The sequence below is a fragment of the Equus caballus genome, chromosome 29 (assembly GCF_041296265.1).
Source record: "Equus caballus isolate H_3958 breed thoroughbred chromosome 29, TB-T2T, whole genome shotgun sequence".
NCBI classification, from domain to species: domain Eukaryota; kingdom Metazoa; phylum Chordata; class Mammalia; order Perissodactyla; family Equidae; genus Equus; species Equus caballus.
The window spans coordinates 15,258,242-15,282,748 of record NC_091712.1 but is presented as its reverse complement, the minus strand read 5'-3'; the positions used below and the strand labels follow the sequence as shown (position 1 = coordinate 15,282,748).

The following is a 24,507-nucleotide window of genomic DNA, read 5'->3' as shown; positions in this document are numbered from 1 at the left end:
TATGTTCTCTTTCATTTTTTGCATCTGAACAAATAACCAAGTCTCCTAGATTCCTCCTGAAAAATAGATATTGTATCTCTGTCGCCACGGTCACCACCATCTCTGGCCACGATTTTTACCACAGCTATTTTTACCAATAGAGTTCCCGGCGTTCACTCTGGTTCAGCCCTTCAGTTCACTCTACACACTGTGGTTATATAACCTTTTAATTTTCTGAAAAATGTACATTTTATCAAGCCGTTCTCTTGAATGGCCTCCTGGTGTCCTTAGGATAAGGTCCAAACTCATCCTGGGTCCCTTATAAGAGGCCTCCCTGCCCCCACACCTCCAGGCTCCCCTTCACAAACCTGGAAAATTCCCACTATCTAAACAGTATTTTTCAAATTGTGTGCTGCAACCCATTAAAGATGTAAAACTGATTTGGTGAGACTCACCTGGCATTTTTTTTAAATGAACTACAGATTAATAATAGTAACTACAGCAGCCAACGTTTCCATAGTGCATTTGTACAGGAAGGGTTCTAAAGTGCTCCATTATTTACTAAATCCTTCCAGCTTCGAAACTACCCTGTGAGGTGGGTACCATTATTATCCATACTTTACAACTGAGAAAAGTAAGCACAGAGAGCTTAAGTAACTTGCCCCAAACACAAGGCCGCCGGGATTTGGACGTCAGCCCTCACCCACTCTCCTCTGCTGCCTCTCAGCAACGTGCACCGGAGCTCGTCACACAGAGGAAGGGCAAGTATCACTTTGTGAAACGTTTGTCTGCATTATTTGTGTCCATATGTGTACAGTGGGCTGCAAAGTGGAATGTATTTCTTACTGCAGATCATAGCAAAAGAGCTTGAATTGCACTGATGCAAAATATTGCTTTTCCCCAAAAGCTCCTTCAGATAGAGACCTCATAACATCTTGTGGGTCTCAGCTTTAATGCCATCTTCAGGAGGGAGGCTGACTCGGACTCCTAGTCTGGGCTAGGCCACTTGCCGTAGGCTCCCACGACCATTCCCACAGCCCGTTTCTCAAGGGCCATGTAGCGGGACGTAACTCCTAAGGGCCTGTCTTCTCTCAGTTACAGCCACCACTAAATCCCTCACACCCAGCATCATGCCTAGCATAAAGTACCTCCAGTAAATATTTGTTGGATGTATGAATTAATGGTTTTACCTCACAATTACCAGAAGATCATATACACTCCATAACCAGACTTGAAAAAATCTACCTGCTCATCGTTAGAAACAATTTTTGCCAGGTGAGTATTTTACCAGGATTTCTTTCACCACCCAGGTGATTCTTCACGGAAGGCATGTAGAGGCATAGACCTACTGTGCTGACTCACACAACACGACTGCTGACAGGGGGAGAGGAGCAGACTTGACATGGGAGGAGAATGGAGCTGTTCCTGGAGAAGGAATCAGGGCCAGAAGCCCACGCTCAGCCCCTCACCAGGGAACCGGCCTTCCCTGCCAGAAGCACCTCTCCAGGGAACACTCTCCCTCAGGCTACACTGCACAAGCTGTAGATTTCTTTGGCTCCAGGTCCACAGCTCTCACCCGCCAATTTGCAAAGGAGCAGTGAAGGTTAATCTCTGTAGGGCGCTCATCATTAAGTGCTGAAATCGGATTGCCCATCCGGAGCTCACTGCTCATTTGTACTTACCCGAGTGTTGAGACACAACACACCAAGTCTATTTCAGGGCAATCACCTTTCCCCTGTGTGCCCACGACAACTCAGGTGTGCAGCAGATAGCGCCACGCATCAATGACTATCTCTGCGCTCTGTGTGCTAAGTGCCATCAGGCAACTGGCTGTGCTGTGCTCTAGAAGGACACCAACAGAAATGTCCCGTCCTGTCAGAGTACCTATCTACACTCGATCTAAGGTTTACTTGCTTAAAACTGTGCCAGAATCAACCAGTACTGACATAAATTAAGCAGATGCTACCATTTTCTCAATTAAAAAATGTTTTTAGCACTATATTCTAAAAGGGGACAAAATTAAAAAGGAGAGAAACCTGAAATTCTAGGAATTGAAAAGTAAACTTGAGATGTTTTCCCTAATGCCTAAAATCAGTGATAAAAGCAGGAACTAGATAAGAAGCAATTTCCCTACAAGCAGAGGTGGAAATTTACCTAGGCCAGGTTGGGGGGTCCCAGATGGACGCAATGGGCAGAGGAGGCCGAGAGGCAGGCGACCCCGAGCCTGAACAGTCTCCCAAGGGCAGGACCCTAAGAGCTGAGCCGTGTCTCTGAGGCACATGCAAGGGTCAGGCAAACTTGCTGATCTGGAGGCGCTGACAGGGTGGCGGCTAAAGTGAGAAGACGACGTGGGCGACACAGAGGATCAGTAGAGAAAGAGAAGACGGTGAACTTATTCTGAGGAAAAGAAGAATGGCCTCATGGTTATCTTAATGGGGAAAATAAAGAAGCAGGAGTGGTGGGGCAAGGTCTGAGGTACAAGAAGGTTTGTAGAAAGGGAGGGGAAAACGAGGCATAAAAACAGGAAAGGAGTCAGCATTTATAGGACTACTTGGCCATCTTGAAAGCAAAGAGCAAGAGGAAAGTCAGCCTTGTTTAATCATCCTCATTGGTGTTCCTGATACAGTATAGACGGATGTGAGGATCAGTTGTGGGGGAGGGGATGTGGCAGCTGGTAATTTTTTAACTAAAAATTAAATTAATTAAAAAAATTCCTGAGTCCTTAAGAATTATTTTGGGGACAGAAAGGACCATAGACGGAGAAAGCTGCAGAAATTAAACAGGGACAAAAAATGAAAAGTCAGGTTCAAAAGATACTAACTCCCCATTCCCAGCGAGCAACAAGGATGTGCATTTGTTCATATCACACAGCAGCAGTCCACATCACATGGTTAACTCCACAGCAACCTTGGCTCCCGGGCAGGTCTGGGGGCAGGTGAACACACCGGGAGAGGCTAAGAAAGCTCCATCGGTCCAGCAGAGTGGGGAGGGACATGGCCTTGGGGCAGACCAGTGTTCTGAACCCAGAGCTAGATTCACTGTGGCTTTGCCACATGACCACAGTGTGACCTTGGTAATTAGTTTTCCTCTCCAAACCCTTGTGTTTAGTTTCTTCACCCATAAAATGGGGCTAAAAAGAGCACCCACCTTATAGGGTTATTATGAGGATTAAATGGGTTATTAAAAATATGGTTCTTGGCAGACTGTTCCCCAGTACCAACATTCAATGAACACTAGCTGCTAGCGTAGCACTAGTGGAAGTCTGCTACATGAGGGATGCTTTTCTCCCTAGGGAAGTCATAAGGACCAGCATATTACTCAATAAAATCAGAAACGTGGGCTCAGAAGTGCTCATGGATAGCCCTCGAAGTAAGCTGGAGGAGCAGACATGGAGAAGCCTTAATGCAGAAAGTAGGGATATTCTGCAGCCAATCTGTGTTAGTTCAGTTCAGTTCAAAGTCTCTGTTTCTTCGTGTGGACAGAGAATGTAAAGTTGTTCCTTTATTTTCTTTTTTGAAAGGCTGGAATTGTTACATAACCAAAGAGAGAGAAACAGTACTTTCAATATAGAAGAAATGTAAGTTATAAGCATTATAGATTTTATGGAAGGAGAAACTAAGGAGATGAGGTCAAGGCACACCTCACTGAAGAATCAGGAAGATTCCAGCCCCAGAAGCAGGCCGGGCCCCAGGTGCTCAGCGAGCGTCCACACCAGGCTGTGGGAAGAAAGAGAAAGCTCCGGAGCGCCACCTGTGGGTGAGGCAGTCTGTGAGCCGCCAGGCGTGGCCTTCAGAGGGCAGGAGGCGTCTCCCCAGCTCGAGTCTGCAGCAGCCACTCACAAAGCCTGCGGGGAGTGAGACCAAGGCTCTGATTTCTCTTAGGGATAGAATCTTAGCCATGTGGAGCCTGACATTTTGAGGCTTAGGAAGACACTAAACAGGGCAATTTTAACATTTACTCCTTGCTTGAATCCATGACCCGTCAACTGCAAACCCCAGCCCGAAGGTTGGGGACTGCCCACCATGGAGGATTTAATTTGGAAATCATGTCATCTTTTTTGCAAGTCTGATGTAATAGGAAATACGTAAATCATTTACGGCTACTAAGAGCAGAGAAAATGGTAACTTCCACGACAAAGCAAAGAACAAGCTGTAAATCCACGGAGCGTGAAAAGGCCTGTTCTCCAGGGCCCATCCCCTCAGTCACAGGCAGACTCTGGCAGTGACGTCACCTTCCAGAAATGGGAACAAACACTAGCACTGTCCTGGTGTGATCGCCTGTCATAACTTGCAAAACTACCCCAGGTAGAAATTCCTCACATACACAGTCACTACTGACTCTAGAAATTTTTATTTATTTATTCATTCATTCAACAAACATTTATCATCTTAGTCTGGATTTCACCAGAAGCAGATCCTGAGATAAGGATTCGGGACAGCGGTTTAATGGAAGCTGCTGGAATACTGGTGGAGAAGCAGAGATGTGATAGAGGGAAGGAAAGGCAGCCTAGAAAGAGTGCTCTCAAGCCTGTTACCACGGTGGGCAAGGAGAGCTCAATCCCGCAGGCAAACTCTGGGAGCGGGGAGAAGGGACTGCAGGGCCTCTCGGCCTGTGACGTGCACGGGGGCTCGAGGGCTATTAAACTGCAGATTCCGATGTCAGTAGGTCTGGGTGGGGCCTGCGATTCTGCATTTCTGACAGGCTCCCAGGTCCTGCCACGCTCCCGGTCTGGGACCACATTTTCAGGGCTAAGGGTATAGACTTAGCCCTAAGTGTTCTACCCAAGGGCCATGGGGACTGGAGTACTTTCACACTGGCTTTCTCAGCTTGTAGGGTGAAGGCTGCTCTGAGGAGGCGTTATTCCAAGATACTTCTGGCAGTTCTCACAGAGAAGCAGGGCTTCCTTCCAAGGCTTCAGAGAGGCCTCAGGCACAGAAGCAGAGACTGGCCACTGGAAGTGGGGGGATGCACTGAAAGGACAGGGGCAAGCCAGCATCTGCTACAGGTACTGGGCACTGACTGTGCACCAGGCAGTCTGCTAGAGACACGGCAGGGAGAAAAGGGTTAGCTGCATGCCACTGTCAATTTATTATTAAGCCAAGTGAAACAGATCACACCTTAGCTGGCAGTAAGTGCAAAGCAGAAAAATAATGCCCAAAAGGGGGATAGGAGCTGTCACGGTGGGAGGGAGCACAGTGTGCAACGCTGGACAGTCCCCGTGAAAGACTGATGCTTGATAAGGATGATAAAGCTGCAAGAGTGACCCCACCGGTGGGTATCTAAGCAAAGCTTATTCCAGTTAGAAGGATGAGCAAAGACAAAGGCTCTAGCGGACCCAGCAGCTCAGGGTAGAGAGGCGAGTGCAGCCAGAGTGAAGTCAGCAAAGGAAAGAGCAGAAGGAATGGTGGGCGTGGGGGGAGGGCAGGGCGCAAATCCTGCAGGTCCAGCAGGTGACTCTAAGGATTTCGGTTTTCCTTCTGAGTGACTTGCAAGGCTACTGGGGGTTGAATAGAGGAGAGAAATAACGTGTCGTCCAGCTCTGGGGTTAAGAATACAGTGTAGGGAAGGAGGGTGGAAGCAGGGAGAGTAGGCGGAGGACTATTGCCAAAACCCAGGAGAGAAGATGTGGGTCTGAAAGGTACCAGGTTAGAGACGTGCGCTAAAAACAGATCAAATGGGCTTTTGCTTTTGTGCATTAACAAACTGAATGTGGAGTGTAAGGAAAACACAAGAGTCAAGGATTACTCCAAGGTTTTGGATCTAACCACTGAAAGCACAGAGCTGCCATTATTTGAGAAGGAGAAGACAGAGGAGCAGTTCTGGGCAAAAGATCCTGAACTGAGTGGGGAGCATGTGAAGTCTCGGATGCCTGGTTGAGCTTCGTGTGAAGAAGAGAGTAGGACCTACAAATCTAGAGTTCCAAGTAGACGCCCAGGCAGGAGACGTAAATTTGGGAGTCACCTGCACACAGACTGTACTTGGAGCCCTGGGGCTCTGCTTACTAAGAACACAAAGATTCTGTGTTACTGAAAAGGGAAAAGAGAAGGGGACTAAGGACTGAGCTTGGGGCGCTCCACTCTCAGGGACGGAACAAGGCACAGAATCCGCAATGGAGTGGGCAGAGAGGAGGGAGGAGACGCTCGTAAGGGCGATCTCAAAGAAGAGCAGAAGTCAATGTGCCAAAGGCTCCTGGCAGACCAAGGCGCGGCTAACAACGCCGCAGAGAAGACTCGCCGCTGAGATGGCCATGGGTGACCTAGATGAGAGCACGCTGTGGAGCCAAGGGGCATGAAGGCTCTGTTGAAGGGAGGCGAAGAGAGAACAGGAACATGAAGACAGCAAATACCAATTTATCAAAGGGCTTGCTATGATGAACAGGAGAGAAATGAGGTAGTAGTTGGAAGGGAAGGGAAGACAGACTTTTCTCTAAAATGCAGGAAATAACAGGTAGCACAGGACAAAGGGAGTGATCTAGGAGAGAAGGCAATCACGATGAGCGGGAGAGAGGAGACAGACTTGCTGAAGCCCTGTCCCGGAATAGGCAAGAGAGGGTCAGAACAGCTTCAGTGGCTTGGCCTTAGCTTACAGCATGGGTGGCTCTTCCACCCTAAAAAAATGTAAGCAGAAAGGTTAACAAGAGACATGGTTATTTCACTCTGATATGAAATTTAATCCAATTCTAGTCTTTTGTTTCTAAATTGGCTATTATTAAACATAGGTCAGAAGAAAGCCATCCAACAGTCAATTATGTAAGAGGTCACTTCCCCAGTGAATTCTTTAAAAGACTGTTTGAAAGGATCAAACAATTACCTTTACATAATAATACGCGCTTGCTAAAACTACATTTGGGAACAACATGTACTTGATCCATTATATTTAATGTAAAAGACATACAGCCCCTAATGGTAACAAATAAAAACATTTAGAAGGAATGTTTCCACTGTATGTTGTGGTAAATGTCATTAGCTGAGACTGTCTTCTCGAAGGTTTTTCAGTGGTGTGATAGTATTTATTTACCCTGTGTGATTAGAGAGTGAATAGTCACTAGCCTTCAATTTTCACATCAATTGCAGAAAAAAAAGATTCCATTTTCTATACAGTCTAGAAGTGAAATTGACTTAGCATCTCAGAACTGTCAAAAATTTCTTTTACGAAAAGGTCTGCTTTACAGAAACTATAAAGTAGGTGTCATCCTTGACACTTGCATTCTACATGCGCCGAGGGTCTAGGGAAAAGACGTCAGACAAGGTCTCAGAAAGGCCTGGCCGTCATGCCTCGTGCCTCCTCCGGCTTGCTTCGCAGGCAGCTTCAGTGCTGTCGATGTCAGAGGTTCTCTATTCAAAACTGCTAACAAGGAAAAGAAGAATTCTCCAGGAATATGCTCTCAGCTACCCGAGAACTTGCCTTTGCTAACAGGTCAGTCTGACACTTATTTTTCTGCGTTGAAAACAGGAACCTCTGTCTCCGTTCAAATTAAAAGAAGCATATATTAAGTACTTTGGATTTACAAATTTGGAATTTATTCCAAGGAAACCTCTGAGTACACATACTTATAAAACAGAGCTCTTCTCTGTCCAGGCGACAAACAAGATTATGTAAAATCACTCTTTCCAAGTTCTTTCTTTTTCACTACGAAGTATCACTCCTGTGTTTCATGTTGATGGGCACAGTTTTCTACACATTTATTTTAACTGCATTCCCTAATCTCCAGCAGGTTTCACAGGATGCCATTTAATTTTGCCAACATGAAACTGGTCACATTAATCCACAGGGCAATTAAGCCCGAGTCATAAAAAACTACAAGCCTGCTATTCATGACATGAACACACACACTGTTACGTGTGCCTCCTTCCTACCACACAGGTGAGGGCTTTCGCTCAGCAGGGGTGGGGGCGAGCGTGGGACTATAGGCTGCTCCCAAGTCAAAGCGGACTTTAACCTTCTCATAGGCACGCAATTCCAGAATAGCCTTTATTAAATGCTTTCTTCTTCATCATCATTTATTTTTAAGTGGGATGTAATTCTAACATTCTCAGGAAACAGAGCTAACTATATACCACCTTTGTCTGACATCCTGAAGGGCTATGAAGAATGAAGAGACTGTGAATTAAGGTACCTGCACTAGCATTCAGATCTGGGATTACAGCACTTGGCCAGGCAGACTCTTTGGAGAAACAGTTTTATAAAACAATGTGTGCTCTCACTCCCTGTGGCCTCAGCAAACCTTGAGTTTACTATCTGCCTACTTTTTGCACTAGAAGAACTTGCTGTTTCAACCATCCCTGAGCACAAAATATTTATCTTCCTAACTCCCCACTTTTTGTCTAAACTGCGCAACCCATGAAGGGACTAAATTTTGCCCCAAAGTCCCTTTCAAATTGGTCCATTTGGTCATTAATTGATGGGTGACTATCCCAACCCACACACCTCACTGCTCTGGGACTGTCAACCCCCCACCTGCCTGTGTCCCCAGCCACCGTGTTACACAGCAAAACCAGCTGGTACTCTACATAATCTTGAAAGCACTGATTCTAACACATGATTGGTGTGCGCTGATGATTTCTGAATACGCCAGCAGCTAGGACTATGGTTTTCCACTATGAAAAGGGGCAAAAAAATGATAGCAAAAAACACTTCTCTGCCTTTTCAAAGCAGTAACTTAAACCCCCAAGCTTAAAAGCAAGATCAAAAAGTCCCAAATCGATTAATATGGAAGTTACTAAACCATCGAAACTGCTGATGTCGTAAACAAAATTTGTCAACAGCCACTAAGAAGTCATTAAAAGTAAATTTATTGTTTGTTTTAAAAAACAACTGTGCAATATGTGCTTCTCAAGACATTTTTGAATCTGGTTTGTTGTTCATCTCTTCTCAGGCTTCAGTTTGGCAAGGCTAAACGAGAAACACGGTACAGACACACGGTTAGTAAGGACACGTAAGGGAAGCAACAATAACTTGTGTTTGTTATTCTCTCAAAAGCCTAAATGGCATAATCCAAACTACAACAGTAAGCTTTAAAATCTGATCATGTTCATTGTGTTCTGAAAACTCTTATATTCTAAAAAGGGAAAGACAGCAGTGTATCTGATTTCAACCAAACAAGGTTTCAAACTAAATTATCTATTTCCTCTTACAGAACTGAATAAAACAATGCTGCAGGGACCCAGGTAATTGCTTTAAATGTAATTGGAGGATTCAATTTTAATGGTAACACTGCAACATCACTTTTGCTTTAGCTTTCCACAGTGATAGGCTCTCGGCTATCACATACGGACCACGGCCCAGAACAAATCTGAGACGTGCACAATAAGGTCACTTCTAAGAACCCTCCATGTTCGAGGGCATACAATTCTGTATCACTCAAACAATAGCAATTCTAATTTTTCAGGCAAAGCAATATCAAATTGCACTTACCCAGGGCTGGAAATAAGGGAATACATAATTTTAAATGCTTAAGATCTGAGGATATTGTCTTAAATAAAGGATTTTATTATCTTGTTTATTTCAATTTGGAGAATGAAATTAAGGCAAAAACATTTTGCTTAATAATGCTGTTGCTTTCCTTTAAAAAATGAACACATTTACAACATTAAACAACAGGTCTCTCTCCTTCTAAAGTAGAGACTCAGTTCCCTCTTACCCAACAATTTCATGTAATTGCAGAACTCTCAGGAACAGTTATGGGGTTCAATCTGAATAGCCACGCGTCTGAGAACCAAACATCCGCAAAGACGTGGCATTTCAGCCCCTCCCTCTGCTTGCACTCTGCACACAGAGTGGTCACACTAACAAGTCACGGTCACCTGCTCCACGAGCACACACAGGCTTCTCAGCTACAAAGCCATTTTAATTAAGCCAAGAGGGGCTGTTTATGTGCGAAAGAAGAGGCAGCGCGTACAAGGGGAAATTCATGCAAACATGAAGCACTCCACATTTCCTATCTGATTCCGTATAGATTTAAACTTGTGATTTAAAACCTGCATTGAGGCAGCTTTTGCACTTCATATACTTCATAATTTATAAACAGAAGAGGGATTCATGTGACTCAATTTCTTTCCTAGAGCTATTGATCAATAATTAAATCATTTTGTAACTTCTATTCAATATGTGAAATAGAAAACCATGTCATCTGTGGATACCAACGAATGAAAATACCTGCTAAATGTGCCATGATTTCCTCTGGTACGGTTTTAAAACTACGGTCCATCTACTTGGCCCTCAAGAAATTTAACCAAAAATCACAGATAACCTATAAGACTAGAAATTGTGTGTGTGTGTGTGTGTGTGTGTGTGTGTGGCAGGGAGATGGTGGGAAGCCTGTGAGCCTGTTTTTGAAGGAAAACATTACTTACTTCTTCAAGCAACTAAAAAGAAAAAACTCATATGCCTGGAAAGCTAGACACTCACTATCTAATGTCCCTTACCCTTAGCCTTTCTGTTATCTGAACCAAAAAACAGAAACAAAACCATAACAACACACACACACAAACACACACACCCCTCTGCTTTGTACTTCAGGCCTGCGTTAGGCAAGCATGCTTGAAATTTCCTTACACATTGTTCTGAGGAATATCTAAGCATGCACACGTTTTGATTACGCTATTTAAAAGCAACGCTGTCAAGGAAGTCACATCTTATTCTCCTTAAAAGAACAAAGAGAAAGGAAGAGACCACTTTTAAAATCTTACTATTTTCCTCTATGTTACTAGAAAAAACAAAATATAAAAGAATCAGCCTGAGACTTTATTAGTCTCAAATAATACGGTAGGTACGGAAGGTAGTTAAAAAATGTTTTGAATAACCTAAGAATGCTTTAAGAGTCTTCTCAAACACTAAGGACTAATAATGGTGTGAAGGAAAGATTAAGAGCCAATAGTCAATAAAACAAAAACCTTATTTTATGTTTAATAAACTATCCTCATTTCCAAGGAGAATTTGGCAAGCTTCAACCATTTCCCACAGGACTGGAGCAGTAGTTTGTCATCAGACAGAAGACAGCCATGTTCAAGAGAACAAGATATAGCAACTCTGCATAAGATATATTTATGGGGGCTGGCCTGGTGGCACAGTAGTTAAGTGCTCACGTTCTGCTTCGGTGGCCCGGGGTGTGCTAGTTCAGATCCCGGGTGCAGACATGGTACCGCTTGGCAAGCCACGCTGTGGTAGGCGTCCCACATATAAAGTAGAGGAAGATGGGCACAGATGTTAGCTCAGGGCCAGTCTTCCTCAGCAAAAAGAGAAGGATTGGCAGCAGATGTTAGCTCAGGGCTAATCTTCCTCAAAAAAAAAAAAGATATACTTATGTCCTCCGTGTGGTGGTGTGTTGCTTTCCTAGGAGTAAAAGCTCTCTTTTGTGGAATTCATGCACTCCCACGGTGTTAGTGCTCCCCCTACAGCTGATGTCACTGAGGGCAGAGCTGGAAAAACTGCTGTAGCAGGCCAGTGTACAGCGTCAGCATCACGCCAATACCATCAGCGGAAATAACCTCAAAGGCAGAGGTCACAGTAAAATGTAATATAATCATTAGGAAGTGACGAATTTTGAGTATTATTATCTTTGATTTTTATAGGACTTATTTAATTTTTAATAATGACTCTGTTTAACAACCAGTTGGCAAAATTTCTAGAAATTGAACAACTGGCTCTCACAAGTCAACGTGGGCTGACTCTAGCAAACCGTTGATGCCATGTACCCAGAAAAGTGTGGTCATTTGTGATGTTAATAGTTACTCTTAAACACTGGGAGAACAGGAGCTTAGTTTTTAGGAAAAAACCTTCAGCTACTGCACCTAAACATAGAAGTTGATTTTCAAGAATACACAGGCTTTGGAAGTTATAAATGCATCAACTTCTTTATCACAAATCTGGCTTTCACTACAAGTTATAGGTAGTAATCTATAGAATTGGATCTAGAGAAAACATCATAGAGTGTTTTATAGGACTTTCAGCAAAAAGCGGGGTGGGTTGGGCTGCATTTCAAGGTTCCTTTGAAACAATATATATTTCTTCATGCCCCGCCCCCCACTCACCACTCCTCTGGCCTCCAAAAGAATAATTCTACCATAAGCCCTCTCTTCTTCTGGTGTCCCAAGTTCCAGCAAAAACAATTTATAACTAAAATAACGGATAATTTATAAACAAACTAGAAGTTTATTTTCCATTCTATGAGAAGAACAGAAAACTATATCTATCAGATAAATGTTAGCTAATGAACAGAAACTAAGAAGCCCTCAGCTTCAATAAGACTGCATGAGAGCCCCTGGGGGGAGACTGCGCTACAAGGCGGATGCGCAAGGCTCAGAGGAGGCTGCCTCCCATTTCATGTGTTCTAATTTAGAGAAGACCGTTGTACACATTTCTTACATTTTAATTGATGGGCAACAGTCTCATTTCTGTCCATCATGTAGGTGCCGGTTTATGAGCTGTCAGTTTGCATACATGGAATGAAAAGCCCCATGACCAACACAGAAACTGAAATAAAGTGGCAGTTAGAGCAATTTCATCCCATAACTGTCCTTGGACATGGAGCGTGATGAAGAGAGATGATCTGACTGAAAATGCGTTCAAAAGGAGCAGTAGATAAACAAGAAAAACACTAATGCAGAACTATGAAAATCCCAAGGTCCGGAAGCATTGGAGATGGAAATCCAACCATATTTAAATTAAAGCTGATGCTGCTGACAGGCCAGGCTTTGTGTTATCTGGTCCACGCTTACTTCCTCCATGCACTTGACTTTATCAGACATCTACAGAACACATCTGTTATGTTGTATAGCCTGAAGGCTGGGCCATGAGTCCTCGACGTTGAGGCTTGACTTCTCTATAACTCCCTGAGTTATTGAGGTCAACCTCAGGATCATAAATCAAGAAATTCTATGAAAATAAAAACTCTTGTTCACATTTTGCAATTAAAAAAAGTTAAAAGGAAGGGATTCATAATGCGGGATAATAACTTTTGGAAGAGTCAAGTGGCTATGCTGTATGTTTTCCATTTTAAACTATCATCTTGATATGTTTAGGGGTTTAATTTATGGAACAATCAAGCATTCTTCATATTTAACATTAAATACCTGAATATTATAAATCACTTTAGATGAACATTTACGGGAGAGTTTCAGTGCAACTTCTGAACAACTTGTCACTTTTATTGTATAGCAATGATTTGTAAAAAATGATATGCTAAGTAATCCTAGAATATAATTTAGGGACACAAAAACAACTGTCAGGAAACAGCCCGAGACTACGTTTAATGAAATCTTTACAGACTGAAGCAATAAGTATTAAATTAATCAACACAGCTTAATTGAAGCTCTATTTGTAACATTTTTTATTAGACTTGTTATTATTAATGAACCTTTAAATGCTACCACTAACTTGAGCTCTACGTTAAATTTAAATAATGAACCATTGTTCACACACACAAAAGAACACACACTGCTTTAATGGTCCTTTGTCTCTTTTACCTTCACACCCAGCAGGAGAGACTGCTCCCCCTTCTTTCCACACTTATTTACATAGTTGGCAAGATAGTACCTTTAAGGCTGCTAAAATGGTCTCAAATAACTCACGTAAAATCATGAAGAAAGCAAAAACACAGGAGCTAAGACTGAAAATTAAAAAGAATTTCGGTTGACCTCAAAGATAACGTTTTCAAATCTGTGCTTTGAGTCATTTTTGTTAAGCTGACACTCAGCTGTGCTTAGGGCTGAGGGTTTGGGGTGGTGGCGACTTACCTGAACATGTCTCCCAAACCCTTGAGCATTCCCTTCTTGGCTTTCATTTTCTCCTTCTCCTTCTCTCTCTCTTTCTTCTTCTCTTTTCCAGTTTTATCCTTTCTCCTCTCAGTCTTATCACCTTTCTCTTGGTTTCCATTCATTTGTCTCTCCAGAGAGTGCGAAGGCTGGTCACTCGCTGTGGATACAGACTCTCTCCCTGATCTTGAACTTTCTTCTGTGTCTTCTTCCACTTGGAAGGAAAAAAAAAAAAGATAAGAATATAGTGAACCAAAGGAGTAAATAGAAGGAGGCCAAAATATTTGTGAGGATTTTACTCTCTCATATTTTCTACTACGGTAAGGCCCTGCCATCAACATGGATTGCAATATTGCTTACTGTGGAGTAGAATTAGAATGGAACATGTGATGTGGGTGTTTACTATGCACATGTGCATCCCTATGCGAAGATGATGTGCCAGCAGTAAGAGAGAAGCAGCTTCCTGTCTGGATGCTGATTCACTCATGGTAATACCCTCCTTGACACAGAGCAGGCATTGCTGGGGGTCCTCAGACAGCGCAGACCCCTAAGGGGCCTGTGTGCTATATTTGCAAAATGAAAAGAAAACAAGCAGCCCCTTCCCAAGCACCTGCTTTCCACTTGGGTAAGGATAACGTTGGGTCCACCCCGGCCCCTCGTTAATTTGTTAAACTGCATCATTTCACTAGTAAAACACCAATGTCAGCATGAGGACTTCTTTTCTCAGGCTCCCACATAGGTCCATTTGTAATTTCTGCACATAGAAGCCTGGGTCTTCACACCCTCTAACTTTTCCTTATATCGTCATTACATAAGGCCAACATCATAAGCAAATGCTACTGTATGTTCTAATCCAAAATAATTTTGCATGTCCAGCCACACAATGGCAGGTGAAAGAGGTGGATGGAGCCATGAAAATGTGTTAATCAATAAGCTCGCACTCCTCTAAACTCTGCAGATAAAAGGAATACTTGGTAATGACAATATTCTGTCCTTTGAACCAACACCTAGTGAGCATATGGTGCAAGGGAATTTCAATACCCCCAACTTCTTCTTGAAAGAAGGACAAGTAACTAGAGTAAGTTTGCACCTACCGAAAGAATTTTAAGAATTTCTATATTAAGAAAGAAACAAAACATGCATGTATTAATAGCCATTCTCATAAACCTTTTCTGAGATTGGTTGCCTAAGGTTTTCTTCCAAATATCATAAGAATTATTGGGGCTTCGGGTTACCCCTTGAATTCTAAGGTTATTTTTTTTTTCTGCGTCAACAAATAAAGTATGAATCAGCGTTTGGGAGCTTTTTCTAACACAGAACCAAACAGAAGAGTTAAGCCTCTTCCAATCTTTCACAAAGAACTGACCTCTAAATCAAGTTAATATAGCTTCAAGTGAAATTCAGTCTTGCCTCTGCACCAGCAAGGGGCACTTGCGTTAGCAATACACAGTATCAAGAGTATAATAAGACCAGCTAAGACATCTCCATATCTTAGTGTTCTGCTATAAACCCTCACGAATCTGAGAAGAGACTACCAAATGATGGTGTGAGCGCAGCCAAGTGATACAGTTTTTGAAAAAATGCCAGCTATTTAGCATAATACAAAAAAAAAGTGTAGAATTCTTTTTGTTGACACATTTGGTTAAAAACATGAGCCAATGTATTTCCCATCCCAGCAGGTCACACCCTAGGAATTGCCAAAGAATAAAAATGTCACCATGTCTAAATCCAGAAAGTACTTTGGAGGTCATTTAGACCAAAGTCTTCTATTTCTTGATGAAACAGAGGTTCGGGCCAGCCCACTCTCAGTCTGGGGCTCTTCCTACTGTTATATTCTGTACACTTGTACTTGAGCAAGACCGGCATGCATTTCTTTGATCAACTCTGTTTGTGATTGCTCAATTCCCCGCTTCACACAGCACGTATTTGGGTAATCTATCACCCAGTCACTACACAGCCTGCCCAGAAGATAATTCCAGCAGCCAGCATTGCATTTCAGAAACCTATTGTCAATCCTGTGTGGTCATTTAACGCTGTGACTTGTGGTTCATATTGATGAGATCACGCAAGAAGCTGGGTCAAATGTGCACAGTGACTCTAGGATTGGCTGGCAACCACATAAATGACTTTAGAAAGGTTGGCCTGCCTCCGTACTGGGTTATCTAATTGTGAACCATTCTCGTCCTCTAAGGGACATGGTAGCTTTTAAAAATTTTGCTTCTTTTCCTCTCTGTCAATGAATATATAAATAGAAATTGTGCAGGTTTATTAGAGGAAGCCAGTTACAACTTTTAGATGGGCATTGCTAGCGCAAATCCATAGCCTTAAAATTAAGGCTGTCATTTTTTGTGGTCTACACAGAGCAGGGAAAGAATATCCTGGCCTACTAGCCCAATGGCTTGCTAATTACGCGTAGACTTTTCAAATGAGAGCTCCCCAAGAGAATATAAATATAGCTTAAGCAGGGTTGCAGTATCTTGTCTAATACCCTTCAACACCGCTATGCTCCATCTGATCGCAAACCACTGCTTCAACCCTGTGGGAAATGAGTATGGCCTTGACTTTGAGATAATCGACCAAATCCTTATAAAAGAACTCTCCCAAGTTTTCAGGAGCTAAAAAACCTAGATCTGTTGGTATATTCAAGCTAGATAAATGGATGCTAATGAATTTTCTAGAATTCCCACATGCAAGACTCTTTTTACCTATACTTCCATAGCTCTATGTACAAACTGCTACTATTGCACTTCTCATACATTGTGATTACATGTCTGTCTCCCCTTCTGTAAAATGATTGCTGGGCAGACAGCAGCTGCTCATAAATGGGAGTTTAAATGAAAGACTACTGGTAAACCTGACTCAGGATTTTATCCCAACCAACCAAACTTTTATCCAGTCTCTGGGTATTACCATTCTTCTGGCTTCAGAACAATGCCTACTCTCCTCTAATTAAGCTTGACAAAACCAGCCACACCCAACGACCTGAAACCCAGGAATGTCCATTGTACTTGGTTGAGCTCTAGTCAGTTTCTGGTCTATTTATATGCTATTATTGTTAGTGCCATACATATCATCTAATGGATTTTACAACCCTCGACAATGTCTGAAACTATAAACAAAAAAATGAGCTCAATAAACGTAAATGACTTAGTCTTCCTCAGCAGCCATTATCATAAATCATGAATGGAACGATCAGAAGCAATTCTGCTAGTTTTCTGCCTAATAGCTTTGGCAGAAGTACAAGGGGCATATGTCTGCTCTTGGCGCAGTAACAGGGGAAAGGCAGTGCCTTCACGACTAACTATACGCTCAAGTCACGTTTGTTGCCAATTCTTTTCCTATTCACAATAATTTTCTGGTGTATGTAATACAACTTATTTTCTAAATTGGGTGAAACAGAAAATTAGTATTAAATCATTTATTAATTTTGGGTTTTATAACCTCATTTTAGAAAATCAAAAATCCTAGCTCAGTTTCCTGCCCCAAGCAAGTGGACTGTTTTAAAAAGATACTTGCACATTTGAGAATTCTTTATGTTTATTCTGAACATTCTAATCTAGATAATACATTATCACAGAAACTCTTCCGGGGGTGCACTGATTTAACTAATCCCCTTCAATGCCAACTAATTAAAAATATTTAGCAATATGTAGCTTCATATGTACAAACATAAGATGTTCTTTTAGAGTATCACATTATAGATGCTTAAAACTCTCAAACTATTTGATAAAGAAAATAAGCATCTCTCACTTTACCCTGTCCCTATGCAGAATTACTGTGGTTTTAAAAGTTTAAATAAATTAGTTAAACATGCTTAATTTTAAAATATGTATATATTCAAGGTCACTGATATACTAGTCAGATTTTTTTTTAAGTTTTAAAACCAATCTTCGTACAGTTGGTTTTATGTACCTTTATAATAAGGTACATAAAATATTTTCATTCCTTTAAACCAAGGAAATTTTAAAAGATATTAACAGTTTTTCAAATGACAGAAGTCCTGGTAATATAGTAGCAGTAAATGGCTCGATCCATTGTGTTCATACAGTAAATTACAATGCAAGAGCTAATCATAAACCTACATTTAGATAATTTACTATTTAAATGCTCCATAAATTTTACATTTTTTCTCTTTAATTTTGCTCGTCTTTACAGATTATTTGCTTTCCTTTTGCAGATAGCCCACACAAAGAAAGATGATTATCTCCTTCCAAACAAATAGAAATGTCTATTTTTGACTAACATTTCTGCCTGTTTTAACCTGTTCTATACACTGAATCTCAGCTACTTTCCCATGTGATCACCTATAAAAGACTTTCAAGTTTCTCTTTTTTAAGAAGGTATAACACGAAGCTGCTTATTTCTCTTTAATGCGGCATAGTCATTCCGCAATTAAGACATACCTAATTACCATGTTTTCAACAGATGCAAATGTAGCTCAATTAAAATTCTAGTCCATGTTACAAATTAAGCTACTCGATTCTGCAAGGTATCATATTAGGACTGGGTCACAAAGAAGTCTGGGAAAGACTGGGCACATATATGTTAATGATCATGGGGAAAATGACTTCAGGTTTCAATTCAAACTCAAAGTTCTACGACTTCCGCCATAAATAAATACTTCTACCAAGTCGCCACAAACATTTTACTCTCAAAAGCTGTCAAAAGTTGACTCTAAGCCATGTAGTCATTGGAGTCTTTTTTTTTCCATTGAGAAGAGATGCTACTGTTGATACTGCAATGATCTCTGTTGGTTGCTTATCCAAAACCTCTCTCTCTCTTTCTTCTTCCTAATGGAGCTCTGATTGTGGTCAGGAATGCAATCTAGCTCCAAGGGGCGAATTCAACGTGAGGTTTACACCAACCTATGGGTACCATGCCCCTGTTGACTTATTAGTTCAGTGTTCTCAGTCCAAGAACGGCCCCATCAGCTTGAATGGATATAGTCCATGGTGAGCTTGGGGAACTGGCTCACTCCCTTCTGTCAGTTATGAACAAGACAGAAAAAGGCCTCTGAGCCCTTGCAGTCACCCTCCGGATAAGCTGAATTGTGGACAGTGCAGCAGAAGGGGCAGAAAGATGCTGGGTCTTTGATAACACTACTAGTCTGTGGAATCAATAATCCGTGAAGCTTCCCCACTCTAGAATGCAGGTATATAAAACAGTGTATTCCTTATGGTTTGAGCTGGTTTGAGTTGGACTTTCCATTAAATGCAGCTGAAAGAATGCTAATAGGTACATTGCAGCAATCGACCTTTAGGGGAGCCTCGGAGCATCCACAGTGCCCTTATCACAAACGGTAGATCCAGCAGTCATTCTAGCTAGCTTTGACGATTCGACTAGAATTAAATCTTCTCAGACTTTTTACTAGAGTTAAATGAATTGTTCAATAGGTATAAACAGAGAAATATAAAACAAAATGATAATATTACCTCTTATTCACCAATAAACAAGTACTCTCCTCTGAGGGCACAGCCCAAAGAAGCAATATTAAATATTTGTGGAGTGAATGACAGAATGATTGAACAAAAAGCCAATCATATGAAAAACTATCCTTTATTGCTCTTTATTTATAAAGAACTACCCCAATGTGAGAAACACCTAATGATAGAAACACATGTTCTTGAGTAATTTACAATTTACTTTGGAGACAAAGGATTAAACACAATAATTGTACTCAGGATGATGCAGTCTGCAGAATCTATCTTCCTAAAACAAAACTTAAAATGGGAAAGTTAAAACAAGACATTAGTAACGTAAAATTTCAGCAGCCTTAGCAAATCCACTGACCACGGCCAGCTTCCATGAGGACAGGACTCTCGGGCACGGCAAAGTCCTCTGGAGGACTTGAGAACTTTGGGGACATAAATGTTATTTTTGTTTCTTATTTTAGTTGAATAGTTTTGACTTTGAAAAAAGAAGAAAGATGTAGGAAATGAACAGCTAGTGACACAGATGGTGTCGAATAACAGGATCTGCTTCTCTGGACCCTGACTTTTAACATCAGAATGATGAGCTCTTGGCAATGGAAAACTTAGTTTTTTTGGAACACTTAAAAAAAAAATCCCATACATACAAAGCTGGCATGAAACAGGAAGAATTAAGAAGCTTTGATCCTATTTGTGGGGTGGGAATAATAAGCGATATGATGAAGAACCGAGAGTGTGATTGTGAAAGGAGAAAAGGAGATGAAAGAAGCAGGTGACATTTTTCCGTGGTACCGCAGAAGGGGTTTCAGCACCTGGAGGAAAGTTCAAATACATGATTCCTAAGACACTCTGCTCTAAAAGGAGATTTATTTCATTAAAAAAAGAAAAAAGCGGCTGGCCTGATGACACAGAGGTCAAGTGCGCATGTTGCACTTCAGCGGTCTGGGGTTCCCCGGTTCGGATCCCAGGTGCGGACATGGCGCTGCTTGGCAGCCATGCTGTGGTAGGCGTCCCACATATAAAGTAGAGGAAGATGGGCACGGATGTTAGCTCAGGGCCAGTCTTCCCCAGCAAAAAGAGGAGGATTGGCAGCAGTTAGCTCAGGGCTAATCTTCCTCAAAAAAAAAAAAAAAAAAGAAAAAAGAAAAAAAACCCTCTCAGTTTATGTTGGGGTGAGGAGTGGGTGGAGAACAAAAACAATAAGATCACTCTTCCAACGAGTTTAAGACTTATTGACAAACACCATTCTTCACTTCTGCCTTACATTCAAAACTTCTCTTTAATGCAACCCTCAAAATGAAACAGGTGAAATGCTCCTGAAGATAATGGCAGCATGTCACCTCCATTACCCCTCCTCTCCCAAGAGAATGCTGCAGAACAAGCACAATGAGGGTCGCACCCTCAATTTTCTGAACCGTGCAAATTTGCTTTCGGTGTCCAATTGATTTTTACATTCAAATGATAGCCCTCAAAGGATACTGTTTCCTGTTCATGGGGACAATGCGAAGCTGAAGGTTTTCCTTTCAACAGACTAAATGGACTGGTTGTAGAATCGAAACAGAATTCATAAACCATGCTGTTGGAATTGGCACTAAAACTTTTAATCAAGGAGTGAGCTTGGTGGCAAACCCATATTTTAACAATATACCAAATATTACTTATAGTGTCAAAAAAAGAAATTCCAGGCCACTGTTCTCTTTTAAATGGAAAAACAAAAACAAAAATAATATTAAAATGTGCACATGTAATAAATACTGAGGGGCCGGCTCTGTGGCCGAGTGGTTAAGTTCGCGCGCTCTGCTGCAGCGGCCCAGGGTTCAGATCCTGGGCATGGGCATGGCACTGCTCGTCAGGCCATGTTGAGGCGCCATCCCACATCCCACAACTAGAAGGACCTGCAACTAAGATATACAACTATGTACCGGGGTGGGGGCGGTGCGGTTTGGGAGATAAAGCAGAAAGAAAAAAAAGAGATTGGCAACAGTTGTTAGCCCAGGTGCCAATCTATAAATAAATAAATAAATAAATAAATAAATAAATAAATACAACGCTCTCTTTTGCTATTTTTTGAGAAATCAAAATGACTATCCCCCAAAAGCCAGTGTTCTTAACTCGCATGCCATATACTCCATTTTGGGGGATCCACAAAAACTTACTGATGTGGGTTAAAAAGATATTTTACATTAAAAAATCTCAAATATATTCTATGTAATCAATTCAGGCTTTAGGAAGTCAAGGGAAAACTAATTTGCTTGGGGAAATGTTTGCTGAAGAAGGAAGTCAAAGAGGAAGGAAAAGGACAGTCTAACATACACACGAGAGGGTAGTGGGAAAGTCTGGGGCCAGTGAGAAGACACACCTCACGGAGAGCGCCTGGTCTGGGCAAGAACGGGTGCAGAAGCTTAGGGACTGCGAGAACAGAAACGTGATTACAGAGCTTACTCAGCAAGTCTAGAGACAACAGGACCAGTTAGGAGATCCTAACAGTAACTTCAGATACTAAACAAGAAGGATTTGGGCTAGATTGGACAGAAGGAGTGGAATTATGAGATTTCATGGGGAAAAATTAAGAAAGCTTGGTGATAAAGTTGTTACACAGTGAGATGATGATTCTAAGTTTCTGAGCCTGGAATCGCTGATGAGAAAAGTCACATCTCCATCTTTATGTATGAGAAGCTAAGTGTGTAAATGCAGTTCCTTCCTTTGCTCTGGCACTGCCAAGCATCATTACTCACCTGGATTATTGCATTACTGTCATACACCTGATCTTCTTGCTACCAACACTGCTACTTACCATCTCATTCCCGGTAACCCATCCTCTATATCCTAGGGTCCCAACAATCATACTCGTTTACCTGAAATTCTTCAAATGCCCTTTAAGGTCCTTAGTGTAAAATGCGGATCATTTAAACAAGGCTGGGTGTGATTTGTTCTCTGCCTGCATCTTCAATCTCATTCCTCACTAACCTCTCACCTGCGCCACAACCATGAAAGAACTACAGCAGCCCAGAGATGGTCCCCACTCCATACGTTCCTTATTTTCCCTGTGCACTCAGGTGAAGCCCACTCAAGCAACAGCACTCATCTCAGACAATACCTCTTCTGGGAAGCCTTCTCCCCACATCTCTCCTTCCACTCTAATCCCACGTAGGCTGAGTGGGTACCCCACCCTTTGGTGCCATGGTAACCTGTACGCTATCATGGCCCTCAACCACACTGCTTCTCAAGTGTCAGTTTATCCCCTAACCTCTCAGCAACTTGCAGCCTACATATCAGATTTTAGGTGCCACAATTAAGGTAGTTTTAGTGTAATGGGCTTTCCCATGTGGAAGTTTAATATTCTAGAAAAGTCTAGAAAAACATTCTATGAATTGGAAGATAAGCATTCTAGGATTCAGTTCCTACGTATGATCTTGTTCAACTGTTTAAATACTTTTTCCTTCTTAAAAAAAAGGTTAAAATGAGGATTCTACAATTCAAACACTTCAGACGTGACTTTTCATCGTAGTTTTGGCTTAAGTTACTTTTCACCTAGAAAAAAAGATGTAAGGAATAGCTTTGGCTACTTCACATGCTTACACCCATACTGCATTCAGAAACTTCCTAAAATTAATCAAAGCTCCTTTTCTTAAACTACACATGACATTTAAGTATACAAATTGGCATAAAAGGATGGGTTATTCCTAGCATTTCAAAACAAATATTTTTATAGATCAACACCCAATTATCCATTAAAATAGATTAACCAAATAGGAAATCTTTTACAAAGTACTGTGATTTTGAAACCCATATCCTGAATTCTTTTACAGTAGATCTGCTGTAATCTACTGGGTTTTGCTTAAGATAAAATTAGACCTAGTTGGCATTATTTCTGCTCAAAAGTAGTTATGAAACGTGGCTAGAAGTGTGCAGAATGCTGAGTGTAGGAAATCTAAGATATCAAATGCACTATGCTATTTTGTAGCTAATTAAAAAAAAGCAAAATCTTCCCCAAGAATCGCTCTTATTAGATAATTTACTAATATAAATTTAGTTTCTTTAAATCTCAAACTGCTAATTTAAGTTATACGTACTTTAGAGTAATCTTTTTCCTTATCTCCTGATAAGAGCACTATAAAAAAGTAGGAAAGCTACTCAAAAGCAATTTGTCTCTATGTTTTTACATTTAAAATTCTAAACTGGATATATCTTAAAATCAACAAGCACAATTAACAGGACAGTATTTGATTTTGTTGTGCTTTACCTCTTCGACCCCAACAAAAAGCGGTTACTCAATTGATAGTAAGGCTTACAATTTGACAACTTTTAATTGAGAAAAATAGGACTATATATTTTTCAAAAAGAAAACAAAGCAATATTATTGCATGCATTTTCTTGGTAGCAACAGAAACTGATTTATTATGGGGGAGGTAGAAGCTTCTTGCTGAGAGCCAGGCAGGGTACGTAATTTGCATAGAAGAGGGAGCAGATTGTAGATGCCCTGACCTGTCAAACACAGGTAGGGCCTCGGAGATAATGGGTCCCAGAATACAAAGCTCCATCTTGATCCAGACAGACACACACAACACAGAGAGTCCAGATGGATTAAATGAGAGACAAAAACGCTGGCTTCTGCCATCTCTGCAGGAGGAACGTAAGTGTTACAGAAGATGACAGATACCAGATACCACATGGATCCAGCCCAGCCTTTTGGCCCCACCGTTGTGCCCATGCCATGATTTCAACACTGTGAGAAGAGGCGAGTCTGCTTGGAGTCATGAAATACAGTCACTGGGGAGGTGCTCGACCCAACTGACAAGAGCAATCAACCATGCCTGTGCCTAAGTGTCTTACTTGTAAAGAGGAAGAGGACCATGTGAGAGCAGAAAGCAGGAGACTGGAGCAGTACGGGGAACCCTCTGTCCTTACCACGTGGCCTCAGCTCTCTCCTTCACAACTTTTCAACAACAGCCCACTCTCCACCCCAATATTTCCAGAGTGCACTCTATAGGCTGTCCTGTATAACCAAAAGCTTGTCTGCTCAGACAGTGGGCCTCTTTTGAGAGCCAGGTTCCACAGAGACATGGCATTTTCATTTCAACCAGTGGCTGTAACCGAGCCCTTCCACAATACAAGAAAGCACCCTCTGTCACAGAGTCCCACAGAGCATGGACAGTGACAGGACGCTAGACACACAGCAAGAGACAGTGCCCACAAAGGCAAGGATGCAGGAGCACAGCCAGAAACAAGAATGCATCTGGGAAGCCACAGCAACAGAAAGCGTGTGGACCACGCCATGAGAATCCACAGGTCAGACTCTGAAAGCGATGGTGTTTCGGCAATGACAAGGAAAAGCTAGCTGAGCTGGC

General features: G+C 41.8%; 1 protein-coding gene across 50 annotated transcripts in view; it reads right to left on the bottom strand.

The window, feature by feature from the left end:
* PARD3 (par-3 family cell polarity regulator) overlaps positions 1 to 24,507 on the bottom strand; it is a 614,608-nt gene that overhangs the window by 171,382 nt on the left and 418,719 nt on the right. For 47 of the 50 annotated variants that reach the window (XM_023631920.2, XM_023631918.2, XM_023631922.2 and 44 more), the window contains one exon: positions 13,713 to 13,944. In XM_023631920.2, the coding sequence (XP_023487688.1) occupies positions 13,713 to 13,944 (232 nt within the window). Of the gene's footprint in view, positions 1 to 8,755; positions 8,872 to 13,712; positions 13,945 to 24,507 lie in introns of those variants that run through there. The other 3 variants (XM_023631924.2, XM_070255197.1, XM_023631923.2) reach the window with 1 other exon arrangement.